At 38.0% G+C, this 19,744-nt stretch overlaps 1 protein-coding gene and 1 pseudogene across 6 annotated transcripts in view; both read left to right on the top strand.

Annotated features, from left to right (window-relative positions):
* The window catches only part of CORIN (corin, serine peptidase), a 237,266-nt gene that overhangs the window by 78,841 nt on the left and 138,681 nt on the right, over positions 1-19,744 (top strand). For all 6 annotated transcript variants that reach the window (XM_072774965.1, XM_072774964.1, XM_072774961.1 and 3 more), the window contains exon 5: positions 16,586-16,767. In XM_072774965.1, the coding sequence (XP_072631066.1) occupies positions 16,586-16,767 (182 nt within the window). The remainder of the gene's footprint in view (positions 1-16,585; positions 16,768-19,744) is intronic.
* Positions 8,063-8,836, top strand: LOC140603463 (small ribosomal subunit protein eS4, X isoform-like; annotated as a pseudogene).

Here is a 19,744-nt window from a genome sequence, read left to right as displayed (position 1 = left end):
AGTATATGTTATAGAATATTTTAAATTTACTAAGCATCCATTTAAAACATTTTCTTCAAAGCAAGTGTTAAATACATAATCACATAAAGCATCACTTATTTTCTGAATTTAAATGTTAGAGAGTTTTCAGAATAACAATGTCAGAATGAAATTCGTTTTCAAGTGCGATTAGGCTCCATGTTATTTGTACTAATTTAAGTAGTGTGTAAAGTATGTTTTGAACAGGACGAAGGCATTTATCATTTAAATGGGGGCCGGTCTGCATTGCCACAGAATAAAACTTGGGTAGAATAGAAACAGTAGATTCCTGATTGTAGAAGTAAAGAACTATGTGCAGATAGTGCTTGCAGAAAAGCATTTTACTAGAAAGAATCATCTGCAGAGTATGTTTTCATGGTAACAGGAGAGAAACAGTGGCAGTATAACATGGTGGTTGCAATATTTTTCTAGAGCTGCTGTAACAAATTACTACAAGCTGGGTGGCTTAGACAGTTCTCTCACAGTTCTAGAAACTGGAAGTCTAAAATCTGACAGGGCCCTGCTCTCTCTGGGGATTTGGAGGGGGGAGAAATCATTCTGTTCCTATTCCAGCTTCTGCTGGTTTCAGGTTTTCCCTGACCTGTGGCCACAGCACTCCAGACTCTCCCCCCATCTTCACGTAGCCTTCTCTGTGCATCTCTCTCCTCTTGTGAGGACACTTGTCATCGGTCCAGGTAGCCCAAGATGATCCCATCATCCTAAGGTTTTTTTTTTTTTTTTTTTTTTAATTTATGATAGTCACACACACACAGAGAGAGAGAGAGAGAGAGAGGCAGAGACACAGGCAGAGGGAGAAGTAGGCTCCATGCACCGGGAGCCTGAGGTGGGACTCGATCCCGGGTCTCCAGGATCGTGCCCCCGGCCAAAGGCAGGCGCTAAACCGCTGCGCCACCCTGGGATCCCTCATCCTAAGGTTCTTAATTTAACTATGCTCACAAAGAAGACCTTTTTCCCCAAATAAGGTAATATTAACAGATTCCAGAAGTTAGAACACGGACACATCATTTTGGCCCCCCCCCGCCCCCCCCCATTTAACACACAGTAGTGGCCAGGAAGGCAGGCCAAGGAGCCACATGTCTCAGCCTTCTCATCTGTAAAATGGAGATAATAGTCAAATCTCCTTTGCAAAAAAGTTTTTCTTCTTAAATAAAATTTGTTTTTCTCTTGACCTGGTTCATCCTGAAAAATGCTCTCGTGGGAATGTTTTTCATTTTTTGTTATGGTGCTTATAATTTATAGTCACCTTTCAGGTATATTTTGGGGACTTATCCTATTTTTTTATTATTACATGTATTATTATGTTTAATTTTATAATTATTCTTTCAAACCAGGGCTTCCTGGTATCAGTGAGTGTGTGCGTGGAAACTGCAAACTAAATTTAATAAGCAAATAAGTTAGTAAAGGTAAGATGTATTGTAGAAAATAGTTCAAATATAGTTTTCTTATATTTCACTATTTTGGATCATCCACTATACTAATTTTCTCTAACTATTCAAATAATGGAAAATTGCTTATATTCCATTCCAGATAAGAGAGCTATTTAGTAATATTTAAAATTTAGAAAAAAAATAAAATAAAATTTAGTTTAAAAATATCTAGTGGGATGTGTAAATTGTATGGTTTTTAACCTTTCCCCTTTGAGGCTTCATATGCTCATTAACTACATTATAGAACAATGAGCTTTAAGTTTCTATTTAGGCTAGGCTTGCTGTTAATAAATATGTGTAACACAAGCTAATTGAAGTGGTATATAACTTAAATGGATTCAACGAAACTTATCTCAGACTACAGAGATTTCACTGATAAACAATTTGGATAGCCATAAACATATATGGGTTAGAAGGAGTAGCTTAAAAATATGAGCAAGAACTAAAGAGAAATCCACAATTCCTGGGCCAGGAGAATCAGTTGTTTCTGGATGGCTTTTTTTGATAAATACAATGAAGATCTCTGGAAGCGAAAACAGGCATTGCATACACATGCTTTTGATGTGTAGTTATCACTCACACCCATCTATAACATTTCAAAGCTGAAGGGGGGTCAGTGTGGCTTCAAAGGTCCAATTTTGCTTCTAGAAGACACCCAGGAGATCTGCTGATGTGGGGTGACAGTCACCCCACTCACATCTTATAATACTTTGTGCTCACGAGATGAATCCTTAACATTAAAAACTTGACATGTTTGCTATTGATTTTTTTTCTCTCTGGACTATTGATTTGTCACTAGGTCCTTCACAGAAATTCTTAATATCTGTGGGGATGAAATAAAAATTCTTTATTTAGCTAGATTCCTTGAGATTAAAGATTCTATTTCAAACCTAAGAACTCTAGGAAAATTTTCTGTAGTGTACTTAATCCCTGTGGGATTGTGATAGAGATCAAATGAGTTTCTTCAAAGGAGCTTCTTCAACAATGCTATGCTTTTTTTCCCAAATAAGTCTGTTCATTGGAAATCAGAAAGTTTAACCTGGCAACTACAGAGAAAGCACTTGAAAGTTTGAGGGGAGATGAGACCTGATTCAAATTGTAGCTCTGCCAAATTGCCAACTGACCCAGGAATTGCCAATGTCTCTTTTTTATAAGACCTTGGGCGTTTTAGTTAGCCTTACTGACCTGCAGTTTACTCATCACTAGAATGAGAGTGGTAATACCTCCTTCACAGGCTGTGTTTGTTTGTGTTAAACAGAATAATTTATATAAAATGCCCATGCCTGGTCTACACTATATGGCACAGAGTAACTTCTCCATGAATAGCAACTTAACTATTATTTATATAATAGTCAACAATGATATATGATTTTCTGGGAGGGTTAGTATAAGCTTCATCACTTCTTTTAGAGATGCAAGATTTGCATTTTTTTTTCCTCATTTTTCCCACCTTTTAACCTTGATGAGTCATGTCAAGCATCGTGTTTCATGTGTCTGCTGGCCATCTGTATGTCTCTTTGGAAAAATACATATTCAGGTCCTCTCCCCATTCTTTAATTAGATTTTTTTTTCTTGGTGTTGAATTGTATAAGTTCTTTATATATTTTGGATATTAACCTCTTATGAGGTATATCACTTACAAATATCCTCTCCCATTCATTATCTTCTCCCTTTTTGTTTTATTGATAGTTTCTTTCACTGTGCAAAAGCTTTTTATTTTGTTAGAGTCTCAATAGTTTAGTTTTGCTTTTGTTTCCCTTGCCAGAGGAGACGTATCAAGGAAAATGTTTCTAAGGCCAATAACAAAGAAATTACTACTTATATTTTCTTCTAGAAAATTTATGGTTTCAGATCTCACATTTAAGTCTTTAATCCATTTTGAGTTGTTTTTTAAGATTGATTGATTGATTGATTGATTGATTTTAGAGAGAGCTAGATCAAGAGAGTGAGCCTGTAGTTTTCTTCTTTTGTGCTGTCTTTGTCTAGTTTTTGCTTCTAAAATTTTGATAATAAACCAAGATTGGGATTCTGCTATGTTGCTAACTTCCATTCACTTTATAGTCATCTTTTAAGCTTTTGCTTTTGCTAAAATCTTGGTAGGCAAATAAAAGTTCTAGGCCCATTTTTGTTTCAGTCCCTAGGGAGAAAGAAAAAAATGTTAAAAGAAACAAGTGGTATTAAAAATTGCCTTTTGGAAGGCACATTTTGCTCATTTCTTACAAATACCTTAGACTTCCTTTTAGGAGCAGCAGAGTTCCCTAGAAAAAATGAGCCCATACTCCAGTTCCCATTTTTAAAGTTACCATAAAAGTTTCCTATCATTTCAATTACACAGATGACACGAGCTTCCTATTCTGACTCCCTCATATCCCTAGGGATGGCCATATTATTGAAGTGGGCTCTAGGTGAATAATCAAGATGGGCACCCAAATTATCACTGGGATGATTAAGAAATATTTGCTATACTAGAATTCTAAAGCCTCTCCCCCATCATCCAATTTATACTCACAGTTTCTACTACTGAGCAGCATTGTATTGCCACACCATTTCTGAATTAAGTTTTGCTGACGATGTTTTAATAAATAAGAAAGCAACATTCATCTGATTCTAATATAATTTTGGAGGGCTTACTGTGTTCTTAAGTGTGTTATTTTATAAGACAGCATGGGCCAATCTCCTATGTAAATGCAACCCTGAAATCATTGTAAAAGCTAATTGTAAAATATAGCTTGCTTTAAAACAATTTATCATATAAAGTCAGCATAAGCTTATTTTATTATTTTTTTCTAAATGGAGAATAATTATATACTGCTAACATATTTTATTCAAGATTTTATTTATGTCCCAAGAACTCTATTGTATCACATTTGGGAATGAATAGAAACATTAGAGAATTAACGTTTTTTTCATACTTATAATTTTTAAAATGTATATAGGTCAGTAGTCAAATAAATATAAGCTTTGTTATTACCGACTAAATATTCTAAAAGCCATTTTTGAGTTTTTCCCTGAGTTTTTCAACTCACTTGGAAGCAGCAGGCTTTTTTAACCAAACCAGTGCTGACTACTTGGCTGTTAAGATGGTGAATTATATGGCTGTTTCTGTTTCATCCTCAGTTAATCTAATCTACCCTGCTTTTTTGGCATTATACATAAAGTATTAAATGATAAGTAAAGTTCCATTTTATGAGCCAGAATGGCTCCATGTGTGGGTAAGATATAGTCAGATCACTCGTATTACTTTTATTTTACAAAGACTTAAAGCAGGTCACCACAGCTCAGCTCTTTCTGACAATGCTCTATCTTTTTAGATAGATGTGTGCTTCTGACACACATCACTGATGGTGAATCAAGCACACACATTGTATCAAGCTCAGAGGAGTCATTTGTTTACTTTTCTCCTCAATAATTCATTGGTATTATGTGGATGTGACTAGAATTTAGATTTAATACTTCTGATTCCGTTCATTTGAAGATCCATATGTAAGGCATCATTTCATGATGTACAAAAATCAAAACAGCTGCAAAAATAATTTAACAATTGCAAGTTTCTTTTGTGACTTGTTAATCCTCTATCCCATGAGCCCTGGTAGGATGCCAAATATTAATGAGAATCAGGATTGTGTCGGTTATAAGTTGTGTGGAATTTTATATTCCCTTTCAGGGGTGGTTGTGTGGTTTTACATTATTCACACTCATCTTAATTCAAGCTGTGTTTATCCTTAATCCTTGCTGGTATTTCCTTGTTTTTCTATTTTAAGGGCGACCCCCTACTATCGGCATATAAGCAAGACACTCAATCTGTAAAGGTTTCATCTGTAGCAATTTTACTGACATTTTCCTCTTACATGAGAATTATTTCAAGATTGAACAGCACGCGTAAAATTTGCTGACCTAATGGGGAGCAAATCACATGAGCAGCGCTGGCATGAGCTCTTGGATAATCCATAGAAATTGAGAGTTAGGTAGTGATGGCTCTGCTCCCAATTTATGGACGGCTTTATTCCAAGCAGGCCACTGAATCATCCCCTGCATGTGATTCATTTATTTTTTTCGACAAATATTTACTGACTGTATATACTAGGCATATAGCTGCAAACAAAAGAGATCCTTGGCCTTATGGAACTTTAATTATGTTGAAGGAAAATAAGCAATAAGCAAATAAATGGGTAACAAATTAAAAAAAATTCTAAATAAATAAATAGTAGCATATCAGACAGTGATATGTGCAATGGAAAAAATTCCAGCAAGGAATTGGAGAGCATTGGGAAAGTGGGGGTGTGGTGGCAAGACATGCAATTTTAAGCAGAGTGTTGCTCAAGGAAACTTCGCTGAGATCTGTGAGGACATGAGAAACCAGGAGATGAGGGAGACCTGGACATCTGTTGGTGTTTCCAATTTATTTATGCCTTTAGCAAGGATTTATTGGCACCTACAATGTGCCAGGTGCATAGTCTGTTGCTGGGCATGTGGAAATGAATAAGATACAGTTCTGCCTTCAAGGAACTGAGCATAATGGGGGACCAGACGTGAAAATAATTAAATTGTTGTGCAATGTGATCAGTTTACAAAGTGTGGGGGTAACAGAAAGACGGAAGAAGAACTCTTTTCCATCTGGCATTATTAGGGAAGGCTACTCCTGGGGAGGAAGTAACAGCTGAATTGGTTTCGGAGGAGAGCTAGAAGTTTGCCATGTGGGCGAGGTTGAAAGAGGAAGGCGTTACAGGTAGAGTAACAGCCTACATCTATCCTATGTTAGGGGAACTACAACTAGTTTAATTTTACTCGGGTATAAAATGGGGAGATTTTAAGCCTATGTTAGGGAATTCTAAGAAGTAAAATTAACAACACTTACTGACTAATTGCGTATGAATGGTGAGGTTGAGGGTGAGGCAAAGGTTTTTGGGCTTGCGGACTCGGGTAGTTAGTATTACCACCAAGAAGATCATGTATCTCAAAGGAGAAGGGGTGGCTGTAGTGGTGCATTGAGCTAATATTGACATAATGTCTATCTGCTTCAAGAAGTACATGACAGTACTTTCCCTTTCAGAGGAGTTAAGAACATTTTTTTCTTCTGTAAGAGATGATGTGATTTATACTTTTATCTAGTGGTTTGCTAGTGAACTGACTCCCTGAAAAATAAAAACCAAACCAAACCGAAACAAATCAATCATTTGTAGTATTTGTAGTATTTGTTGATTTCTGTGTTATAAACACTCTTACCAGATTCCAGGCTAATAATAGCTTAACAATCTACTCCCACAGCACTGTGTTTTATCCCTTGACAAGTAATTGTTGAGCTCTCGCTAGATCCAGAGCACACAGCAATATGCTGGTTATTTCTCATTTACTTTTCCATATCCACTTCCCACCGTCCCCCACCTCCCTCTTCTCCACGGGGAGGGGGGGTCTCAATAATGGCTACTTTCTACCTTCCTGTGGGGCTCAGCCAATGGGAACCACCAACATGACGTCAGAGTATGGGAAGAGAGGTTATGTAGTCATCCCCTACTTCTTTCTTTCCCAGATTGCATGGGTTGCTGCATCCTACCAGGAGAGGCTGTGGCTCCTACCAGCCTTCTCCATATGGCTTTCTCTAAGTTCCAATAACTGCTCCTTAAGATTGAGATGCTAACAGAACCTGTCCCAGAATACTGCACTACTCCTTGTTGGTTTTGCTAAACCCGGCCAGTACCTTTGCTAAGTGGCCCTTTCATTAAATGCTCTGCAGTGATCCTACTTCAGCGGGTCATTTCTTTCCTGCTGTAACCATGGCTATTACAAGTGAAAAATCAGACAGACATAGTCCTTGTTTTTAAAGAGCTTCAGGCCAGTGTGACCAAAAATATCCTAACATTTCTTATTATTTCTCTTCTGATGTGGGACAATGACATACAAATATTCTCTTGTACACTTTTCTATCTTCATGTCTGGTGAAGCTGGGAACCAAGGAAATGCCTTTCTTACTGTCATACCCCATCTAAACCATATCTCTTATGAGGTCTCTTGAGGCCAACAGAATGTGCTGGCATAGGAAATTGATGCTGCTGGTCCATCAAAGAGAAAACAAGGAGTCTCTTATTTTTGTGTTTTCCAGCAGTGGTGATGAAATCATGCTCTTGTGTCAGTTGTGGACTTATTCCTGTGTTACCTGTGGCTCATGTTTATGAAAAGAGGTCAGCTAGGTGATACATTTTGGAGCCCTGGGCTGGAGTCATGATATCCAACTATGAGATCTCCTTTTAGGCTTGGGTTTCCCCAGGCGGAAATAGGAGTCAGTTATCTTGCAAGACCTTTCCAGCATTAACATTTTTTTCATGACTAAGGTCTGCAGCTCTGGTTGCTGCCTGTGACTATGACTTTGTGAGCATTGTCTACTGAATAGCTCAGCCTAACAAAGAAAATTTCAGAATATGTTTTTTTAAAAATTATTATATGAGTCTCATCAATGACCACATCTAATTCAGTTGCATGTGTCTGACCCAGTAATATATCAAAGAAAAATATATTAGTTACCCACTAGTGTGTAGCAAATTACCACGAATTTAGCAGCTTACAACAATGCACATCTAGCTCTATTTGTGCCTAGCAGAGCCATGGCTCATGGTCCCAAGAAGCATCTGAAGCATGTAGCAGTTCCAAAGCATTGGATCCTGGATAAACTGATGAGGTGTGCTTGCTCCTTGTCCGTCTCCTGGTCTCCTTGAACTGAAAGAATGTCTCCCTCTCATCGTTTTCTTAAGGAACAGACCTAAGTATGCCCTAATAGGAGATGAAGTAAAGAAGATCCATATACGGCATTTTATTAAGATTGATGACAAGATCCAAACCTACCCAGCAGAGTAGATTATATCAGCATTGGTGAAACTGGGGAGAATTCCCATCTGATCTGTGACACTAAGGGTTCCTTTGCTGTTCATTGGACTACACCCAAGGGGACCAAGTATAGGTTGTGGAAAGTGAGCAAGATCTTGGGGAAGGAGGGATTCCTCATCTGGTGACCCATGATGTTCATATCATCTCCTATCCTGATCCCCTCATCAAAGTGAATGACACCATTCAGACCGATTTGGAGACTGGAAAAGTTACTGGTTTCATCAAATTTGACACTGGTTAATCTGTGTATGATGACCAAAGGGGCTAACCTGGGAAAACTGATGTGATTACCAACAGAGAGACACCCTGATTCTTTTGATGTAGTTCACATGAAAGATGCCAATGGTAATAGCCTTGCCACCTGGCTCTCTGACATTTTTGTTGTTGGCAAAGGCAACAAACCATGGATTTCTCTTCCCTGTGGAGAGAATATCTGCCTCACCATTGCTGAAGAGAGAGACAAGAGACTGGTGGCCAAACAGAGCAGTGGGTAAAGGGTCTTTAGATGACATGATTGGAAGTCTTTATACTTAATTAAAGATAATGCAGCATGATTAAAATAAATAAATAGATAAATAAAGCAAACAGTACACATCTATTATCCCATAGTTTCTGAGGATCTGCAATCTGGGAATGACTTATGTGGGTCCTCTGCTTTAGGGTCTGTCATATGGCTACAATCAAGATATAAGCCAGGGCTGGGGTCTTTTCTGAATCATGTTGGAGGAATTTTAGTTTCTCAGAAGTTGTTGGACCGAGGGTCTGTTTCTAGCTGACTATTGACTGACCCTACTCTTAAGCCATGTGAGCTCTGCAATATGCCAACTTGCTTCATCAAATCCAGTAAGGGAGAGAGTCTGCTAGCAATAGAGAAGTCATAATCTTATGTACCCTAATGATGGAAATGACATCCCATCATTTTGTATTGGTTGCAAGCAAGTCTCTATGCTGACCAACACTCAAGGGGAGGAAGGGGCTTACACAGGGCATGAATATCAGGAGGTGGGTATCATTGGGACCATCTTAGAGTCTGCCGGCCACAGAGACTTTTTTTTAATGGTAAAAGAATTTTAAATCCCAAGCTCTTCTAATATATTCAAAAATGAGTTTATTTGCCAAAAATAAAAAGTGACAACTAAATGCGATGTGAGATCCTGGGTATATTTGGATAGAGTTCTTTGTTAAAGGTATTGTACCAATATTAATGTTCTAGTCCTGATAATTATACTGTAGTTACATAAGATGTTTGCCTTGGGGGAGTCTAGATGGAAGATATATGGAAACTTTCTGTAATGTTTTTATAACTTGTCTCTAAGTCAAAAGGTAGGTCAAAGTCAAAAATTAGAAAGAGTGATTTGTAAAATTTAAAAATCCATAGCTGTATAAGTCTCCTTTGTGGCCACAGCTTGTTCAGTAATTAACATTATATCTTTATTGGAACTTTTTTTTGCAGATAACATATATAAATTTGGGGAGAAATAGGAAGATGTTGGTCAAAGGGCACAGTAAAGAAAACAAAAATCTGTAATTTTTTTGTAAACAAAGCAAACAATTTCGGTAGATAAATTTGCTAATGATTATGTAGGTATATATAGTGGAATATTACTCAGCTATAAAAAGAATGAAATCTTGCCATTTGCAGTGATGTGAATGGAACTAGAGGGTTTTATGCTAATCGAAATAAGTCCATCAGAGAAAGACAAATACAATATGATTTCTTTCACTCATATGTGGAATTTAAGAAATGAAACAGAGGAACATAGGGGAAGGGAAGGAAAAATAAAATAAGATACAAACAGAGAGGGAGGCAAATCATGAGAGACTCTTAACTGTAGGAAACAAACTGAGGGTTGCTGGAGGGAAGGTGGGTAGGGGGAAGGGGTAATTGAGTAGGGGCCATTAAGAAGGGCACGTTGATGTGATGAGCACTGGGTGTTCGGTGCAAATGACGAATCACTAAATTCTACCCCTGAAACCAATAATACACTCTATGTTAACTAAATTGAATTTAAATTTAAATTTTTTAAAAAAAATTATATAGGTAAAATCTACCACTTTTTTTTGTTAATTATTTTAGAATGTCCTTCCCAGTGAAAATACCATAGAAGCCTCACTTTCACTGTATAGTAGAATTATTTATATATTTATTTATATGTATTTGTTTCAACAAATAATTTACAGAGATGATGTAACAGTTTTCTGCTTGAACTTTAGTTGAAATGCGTTAGGGACTTCTGCACACCACCAAATGCACTTCACACATCAATTTAAAATAATCACCAGTTCTAAAATAAGATTCTGATAGCCAAATTCAACTCTCTCCCTGTACAGAGCACTGTTTTCAGATGTCAGTCAGCTTGCTGCTTGGATATAGACACTCACGTTCCAAAATAGCGTGGTCTGTCTCACCACACTGCTCCATGTGATGAAAAGCCAAATACTTCAACCCCTCATTGGCAGTTGGATTTCATGCGAAGCAAGAACAAATGGCTCCTCGTTTTGCTCACTGTTTGAAAGGGCTGCTTGTTATAAATACTCTATCACTATTTCACATGTCCTGGTCCAGCAATTTGAAGCTTATGGGTCTCGGTTGGTTACACCTCTTAAGAGAGCTATTTGGAAACACTCTAGACATTTTTCTTACACCCTATTTTTAGAATGGAAGGCCTAATGGTGTTTTAATGTCTCTATATATTCCCAGAACAAATCTCAAGAAAAAAATGTCTGTTACCTTCTGAAATTTAGCAAAGCTGGTCGGATTATCACTGCTCCTCTGAGAAGTATTGTGTTAAAGAATGAGTTTTGATTTACAGAATGTTAGTGATAAAAATTGGACCACAGAAAGTCAGCTCCTTCAAACCTCTCCCTTTTCAAATGAGGAAAATGTGAGTTTTAGTGGGAATGAACTATTGGCCCAAGATCAGACAGTGTCCTCACGGGCCATATGGAAGCTTTAGAATGGTGGTAGATTTAGGCTTTCCTGCAGAAGATGATCATGGTAAGAGTCAGTTAACAGTCCATTTCTGAGATAAGATTCAGCTTTAGAACATGAAAATAGTCTGCTGGGCACTTGTGTAAAACTTTATTGCTCTTGTTATAGAAGATTCTGAGAAAAGATGTGGAGTCATCCAAAAATATATGGATTCAGAAGTGAGGAAAGGTCCAGAAACTTCTTTGGAGAATTGGACCCTGCGTGTTAGACAGCTTCTCAGGGATCTTTCCCCCCACCCCCACTATGCTGGATGAATGTTTCCCCTATAAATGGCACCTGGCATTCCATCAATTAGACATTCCTTCGCTCCAGCAAACAATCTTATTCTAATGATGTAAAGCCTTGGGGAGGGCTAAGTGTCCATCTGTTATTATGAATTACTCTCTGTTATTTTCATCTTTCTTCTTCTTTGGCAGCCTAATTGGGATCTGATCACTTGGGGAATGTAGTTTTGATTGTAGGAAGGGAGGAAAATGTCTCCGAGCCAGTAATGCTCTGGTGGAGGTGGCCGTCTAAGTGGGGTGCTGCAGTGGGGGTGCCCAGGATGGTGTCAGAAACTGGGACCCAGGTCAGGGATTAGAAAGCAAAGGAAGAATGCTGAAGAGAAACCCAGCTTGCTGGTAGCTTTACTATGGGCTGTCTCACGCGTGGGAAAGAAGGAGAAATGACTTCACTCTTCCCTGATGTTCCTTAGCCCCTTTGGCAACTAAGGATTCATTGCGGGTTAACGAGTTAGTGGAATGAAGGGAGAACACAGCCCTGTGTATATGGTTGGTCCACTAGGGAAAGTGCATACAGGCATGCCCTGTTTAATTGCACTTTACTTATTGTGCTTCACGGGTGTTGCAGTTTTTACAGATTGGAGGTCTGTGGCCACCCTGTGTCAAGCAAGTCTATCAGTGCCATTTTTGCCAACAGCATTTACTCATGTCGTATCTCTGTGTCACATTGGTGATTCTTGCAGTATTTCAAACCTGTTCATCAGTATTATATTTGTTATGATAATCTGTCATCAGTGATGTTTGATATACTGTTGTTGTTTTGGAGTGCTATGAGCTGCAGTCATATAAGAGGGTGAACTTAATCAGTAAGGGCTGTGTGTTCCCCTGGCCATCAGCCTCCCTCTCCTCAGTCCCCTCTATTCCCTGAGACACAAAAATACTAGAATTAGGCCAATTAATAACCCTATAATGGCCTCTAAGTGTTCAGGTGAAAGGAAGAGTCACATGTTTCTCACCTTAAACCAAAACTAGAAATGATTAAGCTTAGTAAGGAAGGTGTGTCAAAAGCTAAAATAGGCCAAGTGCTAGGCCTCTTGTGCCAAACACTCAAAATTGTGAATGCAAAGGAAAAGATCTAAGGAAATTAAAAATACTATTCCAGAGAGCACATGAATGATAATAAAGCAGAGCAGCCTTGTTGTTGATATGGAGACAGTTTGAGTGGTCTGGATAGAAGATCAAACCAGCCACAACATCCCCCTAAGCCAAAGCCTAATCCTAAAGCCTAAAGCTAGGCCCTAATTCTCTTCAATTCTGTGAAGACTGAGAGGAAAACATGCAGAAGAAAAGTTTGAAGCTATCAGAGGTTTAAGAAAAGATGCCATCTCTAGAATGTAAAAATGCAGGGTGAAGCAGCCAGTGCTGATGTAGAAGCTGCAGCAAGTTACCCCGATGTAGCTAAGATAACTAATCAAGGTGGCTACACTGAACAACAGATTTTCGATGTAGATGAAACAGCCTCCTCTTGGAAGAAGACACCATCTAGGACTTTCAGAGCTAGAGAGAAGTCAAGGCCTGGCTTCAAAGCTTCAAAGGACAAGCTGACACTCCCATTAGGGGCTAATGCAGTTGTTGACTGTAAGTCTAAGCCAATGTTTAATATACCTTTTCAAAATCTCTAGGGCCCTTAAGAATTATGCCAAATCTCTTCTGCTTGTGCTCTATAAATGGAACAACAAAGCCTAGATAACATCTATTTACAATCATGATTTACTGAATATTTTAAGCCAGATCTACTGCTCAGGAAAAAAAAAAAAGATTCCTTTCAAAATATTACTGCTCATTGACAATGCACCTGGTCACCCGAGAGCTCTGATGGAGATGGACAATGAGATTAATGTTGTTTGCATGCCTGCTGATCCAACATCCATTTTTCAGCCCACGGATCAAAGAGTAATTTTAACTTTTAAGTCGTATTGTTTAAGAAATACCTTTTGTAAGACAATAGTTGTCATAGGTAGTGATTCCTTTGATGGATCTGGGCAAAGTAAACTGAAAACTTTCTGGAGCCGATTAACCATTCAAATTCCTTGAAGAACATTTGTGATTCATGGGATGAGGTCAAAATATTAACATCACCAGGATTTTGAAAGAAGTTTATTCCAAACCTCATGGAGGACTTTGAGGGCGTCAAGACTTCAATGAAGAGAATAACTACAAGTGTGGTAGGAATAACAAGAGAACTGGAATGAGAAGTGGAGCCTAAACCGCTATAATCTCATGATTAAACTTGAGCAGATAAGAGGTTGCTTCTCACGGATGAGCAAAGAATATGGTTTCTTGAGGATGGGATCTACTTGTGGTGCAGATGCTGCAGAATGTATTGAAGTGAAAGCAAAGGATTCAGAATATTACACAAACTTAGTTTATAAGGCAGCACCAGGGTTTGAGAATATTGACTCCCATTTTGGAAGTTCTACGGTGGGTCAGACGCTGTCAAACAGCATCACTGCTACAGAGAAATCATTCATGAAAGGGAGAGTCAATGGAAGCAGCAAACTTCATTGTTGTCTTATTTTAAGCAATTACCACAGCCACCCCGACCTTCAGCAACACCACCCCGAGCAGTCAGCAGCCACCAACATCTAGGCGAGACCCTCTACCAGCAAAAAGATTACAACTCACTGAAAGCTCAGATGATTAGCATTTTTTAGCAATAAAGTATTTCTTAAGGTATGTACATTGTTTTTTTAGACATGATGCTATTGCATATTTAATAAGCTGTAGCATATTATTAACACAACTTATATATGCAATGGGGAACCAAACAATTGATTTGATTTTCTTTACTGTGATATTCACGTTCTTGTGGTGGTCTGGAACCAAACCTGCAGTATCTCTGATAGGAAGTATCAAATTTTGAACTAACCTTGAGTTCTGCTTTGGGGACATACATTCCTGAAGTCTGGATTCACATGAATGGAATGTTTAACTGAGTGGGTCCTGGGATCAATATGGCTGAGTCTCTTACTTTTCCTGTGCTTCGTTTTTTTTGTTGTTGTTGTTGTTGTTGTTGTTTTTTTTGTATATTTAGGATGATAGTAATGGTACTTATCACTTAGGGCTTTAATGAGAAATGAATGAGTTAATGCATGTGAAGCACTTAGAGCCTAGCAAAGTGTTGCAAAGCCATTGCATAAGAATCCTATGATCTGATTCCTCAACTGTGTCCTTCAATTTTATCTCAGAAAACATAGTCTCTAACTTCTCCAGGATAAGATTTTTTTTTTGTTATTGAGAGAGAGAGAGAGAGAGAGAGTGTGTGATAGGGTGGTGGGGGAAGGGGAAGGACAGAGAGAGAATCCTAAGCAGGCTTCATATCCAGCAAGCACCAAGCCTGACGTCGGGCTCAATCCTATGACCCTGAGATCATGACCTGGCCCAAAACCAAGAGTGGGTCACTTAACCGACAGAGCCACCCAGGTGCCCCTCTGGAATAAGACTTAAAAATGTCATTTAAGTGACACTTTCTTAGTCCTATAAATATCCATGTATTTCCTGATGGCAGTCAGGTGTCTTCTTCACACCAAGAAACTTGCCTGGACCAAGTCATAATTTTATATCCCAAACCTAATCTAAATGCAAAACCTCTCTTTCCACATCTTCATTAGCAAATTTAGCAGGTAGATAATTATGTCAGGATTCCAAAAGACACTGAGTTTTGAGACAAATTCCTGGGAGGCCGGTCAACAACATTTGCATCCGAATGTAACTGTCGAGTACCCCCTTTCCATATCTGTGTATAGAACGAGACCCCTCTGCAAAGCTTCTTTCACATACTCCATCGGTGCTGTGGTACCTCGGTGGCTGGCGTATCTCATTATGTCCCTGCAATCCGTAGAAGCAGGAGTGGAGAATTTTAATGTGCTTCTTTAATCAAGGGATTTTTTTTAAAGCCAAATTATTTGGTCCTTATATAAAAATAGACAAGAGAAGGGTAGGGCGAACATGAACCAAAAGCTCAGACACCTGGATTCTCCTCCCGCTTCTACCATTAAGAAGATGTGTGACCTTGAGTCCGTTCCAGAACTTTCCTGGGCCTGTCTCAAGTGGAGGATTTGAACCAGGTATTGCTTGGGGTTTGTGGCAGATCCCTATGGTGTGATTGCACAACATCCTAGTGACCCTACACTCGGGAGGTGTGTACTTTGCCTTGACCAACAAGTGTACTTTCTCTCCCAGTCCCCTGAAAACCGTTCAAGGTGGCTTTGCTGTATCACCAGCCAGGGTGGGAGACGATGGGCTCTGTGGCTGCAACGTGGGAAATGCCAGCTGGGCCTGCAGGACGGCGAGTCCCTGCCTCAGGCCCTGGGACATTCGGTCCTGCGGGGTTTGATTGCATGGCAGGTGAATCAAGGCAGGCTCCGGGGGCATAATGACTCTACCTGTGAACAGCCGTTGTTCGCCTTTTTCTATTTTGCAGAGATAAAAGAGAAATCGAAGAAGATAAATAACTGCTTAAAAGCCAAAGATGGTTTATTACTGTAGATAACTGAGTTGCCACTCGTCTATTTTTTTTCCCAGGAGGCAGTGGAGGTTAAGGAGCAGCCTTCTACCTGCCTCTCGGAGATGCTGTTTTCTCAAAGGGATGATAAAGAGATGAGATTAACCTGTTTTGTGACCTACTTCTGCTTTTCCAATTTGGGGACCTTCATTTCTGTTAATTTACTCTGATATTAACTAGAGCTTTTTTTGGTGATAGGTTTACTAAAAAAATCATCTTGTAAAATACTTTTACAAGAGCTAGTAAGCTGATATGCTATGGAACTAGCTTATTCCCTCTGGAATCATGATAATAGGGCGGCTGACATCCTGGTTTTAGGACTTAATGTAGAAATTTAAGTTTTTGACCATAGTCAAAATTAAGATAAATTAAGATAACCTCAGTACAGATGGTCAACTTAACTTCATTGTTATATCAAGAAGTAGTCTGTAAAAACATTAATTTTCACCTTTTCTTTTTCTTCTAGCCATGGACTCCTGCCCTGTAGGTCCTTCTGTGAGGCCGCAAAAGAGGGCTGCGAATCAGTCCTGGGGATGGTGAACGCCTCCTGGCCGGATTTCCTCACCTGCTCCCAGTTTAGAAACCAAACCGAAAGCAGCAATGCCAGCAGGATTTGCTTCTCACCTCAACAAGAAAAAGGAAAGCAATGTAGGTGTCTGTGTTTCATTTCATTTAAAAATTGTTTTTATGGAGGCGTCCCATTCATTCAAGGTTGTATACAAATAACGTACACTTCATAAGTCTTATGAAAGCGATCAGACCCATATAACCAGCACCCAGATCAAGAAATAGATCCCACAAAACTTACACATGAATGTTCATGGTGGCAATATTTACAGTAACCAAAAAGTGGAAAGAACCCAAATGTTCTTCATCGAATGTATGGATTTTTTAAAATGGCATATTCACACAGTGGAATATTATGTCAGCAAAATGCATGAAGTACCTGTACATGGATGGAACTTGAAAATGTTATGTTATGTGGAAGAAGCAAATCAGAAAAGGTCCAGCATCCCAGAAAATCTCTCAAGCCCCCCTTCCAGTCGTCTTCTCATTCCAAAAGAAAACTCTCTTTCTAAGGGAGGCCGTCTCAGGTGACTTGTGTCATCTTAGGCTTGTCAACTTCTGAGCTCCACGTCAGTGGAAGGGGGCAGGATAGGCTCCTTTTGTATCCAGCTTCACTCACTCAGCATCATGTCTTCCTCTTGTGGTTCATTCTCAGGGTTGTATGATATCCTAACACATGATTGTATCCCAAGGTATTTTTCTATTCAATTGTTGCTGGACGTTTGGGTTGTTTCTGGCTATTATGAATAGTGACGCTTCTATTCTTGTGCATGTCTTTGATTGCACATGGTCAATATATTTATACAGCAAAAAGGTCTTTTTGTTTTGTTTTGTTTTTGTTTTTGTTTTTTAACGTGGTTGTACCAATTTATCCTCCTACCAGCTAGGTAGTGTAAAAGCTTCAGTTGCTCCAAACCCTCCCTAACCCTTGTTATTGTCAGTCTTTTTCATTTTAGCAATTCTGATTGTAGTCTTTTGTGGATTTAAGTTGGATTTCCCGGATGAGTTTGATTAATTTTTCAAAAAATTTTGGTGAAGCATTTGTCCAAGTATTTTATTCATTCTTTGATTGGGTAGTTTGCCTTTTTGCTCTTGATTTGTAGTTCTTTATGTATTCTAGATAGGACAATTTTGGGGGTACGTGTATTGTGACGATATTCCATTCTGTGGCTTGCCTTTCTTATGGAATAGAAGGTCTTAAGTTTAATGGGCCCATATTATCAGTCTTTTATTTTGTGATTCATTTTTGGTGTCTTGGTTAAGACATCTTTGTCTACACCAAAACATAGGAGTTTTTTTTCCTGTGTTTTCTTCTTGGACCTTTATTGTTTTAGCATTGACATTTACACCTACCATATTCTGGAATTAATTTTTGTGTATGGTGAGAGCTATGGATTAACTTTTTTCTGTACATATATTTAATTGACCCACTGCCCTTTATTTATTTAGAGTACTATCTTACCCCTCTGCACTATAATGTCCCTTTTGTTATCAATCAAGTGATTGATTATATATACATCTATTTCTAGACCCTCTATTTGGCATAGAATTAAGCCAATACCACTCTATCTGGATCACTAAAGTTTTATAATAAGTCTTTATATTCAATAGTGTAAATCCCTCAGCTTTCGGCTTCTTAAAGATTGTTTGCCTGTTCTGGTCCTTAGCATTTTATGTAAATTTTCAGATCACCCTGCAGTTTCCACCCATGCTTTTTGTTTTGAATTGGGATTGCATTAAATCCATAGGTCAAATTAGGGAGAATTGTTTTACAACATTGAATCTTTCAACCCAACAAAATGATGTACTATGGTTATCTTTAATGAGGCGTTTTAATGAGTTATTTAATTTCTCTCAATAATCTTTGGTAATTTCAACCGGAAAGATCTTGCACATCATCCCTTAGATTTAATCATGGATATCTGATATTTTTTATGTCATTTGTAAGTGGAATCTTTAAAAAAGTTTTTTTCTGTTTGTATACAACTAAATCACATTAATTTTTATACCTCTCTGTAGATTCATTTGGGTTTTCTAAGTGCACATCATGTGATCTACAAATGAGTTTGTTTTCTCCTTTCCAATCATTATACTTTCTGTTTCTTTTTTGTCATAGAGAAAGGTTTAACTATTTCACCTTTAATTATAATGTTTGCAGAAAGACTTTTACTGATACTCTGTGTCAGAGTGAGGAAGTCTTTTCTATTTCTGGTTTGCTAAAGTTTTTTTAAAATCATGAGTGGATTTCGAATTTTATCAAATGCATTTTCTATGTCTATTGAGATGATATGATTTTCTTCATATTATGTTAAAAATATAAGATTTAGTGATATATAATTCATATACCACAATATTCACTCTTTTAAAATGTATAATTAATTGTTTTTTGTATACTTATAGAGTTGTGCAACCATCATAGCCATCTAATTCCAAAACGTTTTGTGGCCCTAGAAAGAAACCCTATACCCATTAGCAGTAATGCCATTTTCTCCTCCTCCAGCCTCTAGAAACCATTAGTCTACATTCAGATTCTATGGATTTGCCTATTTTGGACATTTCATATAAATGGAATCATAGAATGAAACCTTTTGTGATTTGCTTTTTTCATTTAGTACACTATTTTCAAGGTTTATCCATGTCGTAGTATGTATCAGTACTTCATGCACTTTTATTGCCAATTACTATTCCTTTGTATGAATATGCTATTTTTTAAAATCCATACATTTGTTGAGGAACATTTTGGTGTTTGTATTTTTTTTTGTTTATTATGAGTGATGCTACAATAAAATAAACATTCATGTGAAAGCTTTATGTGAACATACGTTTCAATTCCCTTGGGTATATACCTTGGAGTAGAATTGCTATGGCTAGTAATAGCTACTTAACATTTTGAGGAAATGCCAGTCTCACCAGCAATGTAAAAGCGTTCCAGTTTCTCCACATCTTCACCAAAACTTGTTATCCTTTTTTATTATAACCATCCTAGTGGGTAAGAAGTGGTATCTCATTGTGGTTTTGTTTTGCAATTTGATAATGACTAATTGTGTGGATAATTCAA

The sequence above is a fragment of the Canis lupus genome, chromosome 14, assembly GCF_048164855.1.
Source record: "Canis lupus baileyi chromosome 14, mCanLup2.hap1, whole genome shotgun sequence".
In the NCBI taxonomy this organism is placed as follows: Eukaryota; Metazoa; Chordata; class Mammalia; order Carnivora; family Canidae; genus Canis; species Canis lupus.
The sequence above is the reverse complement of the archived record's forward strand: the minus strand, read 5'-3'. Positions and strand labels throughout refer to the sequence as shown.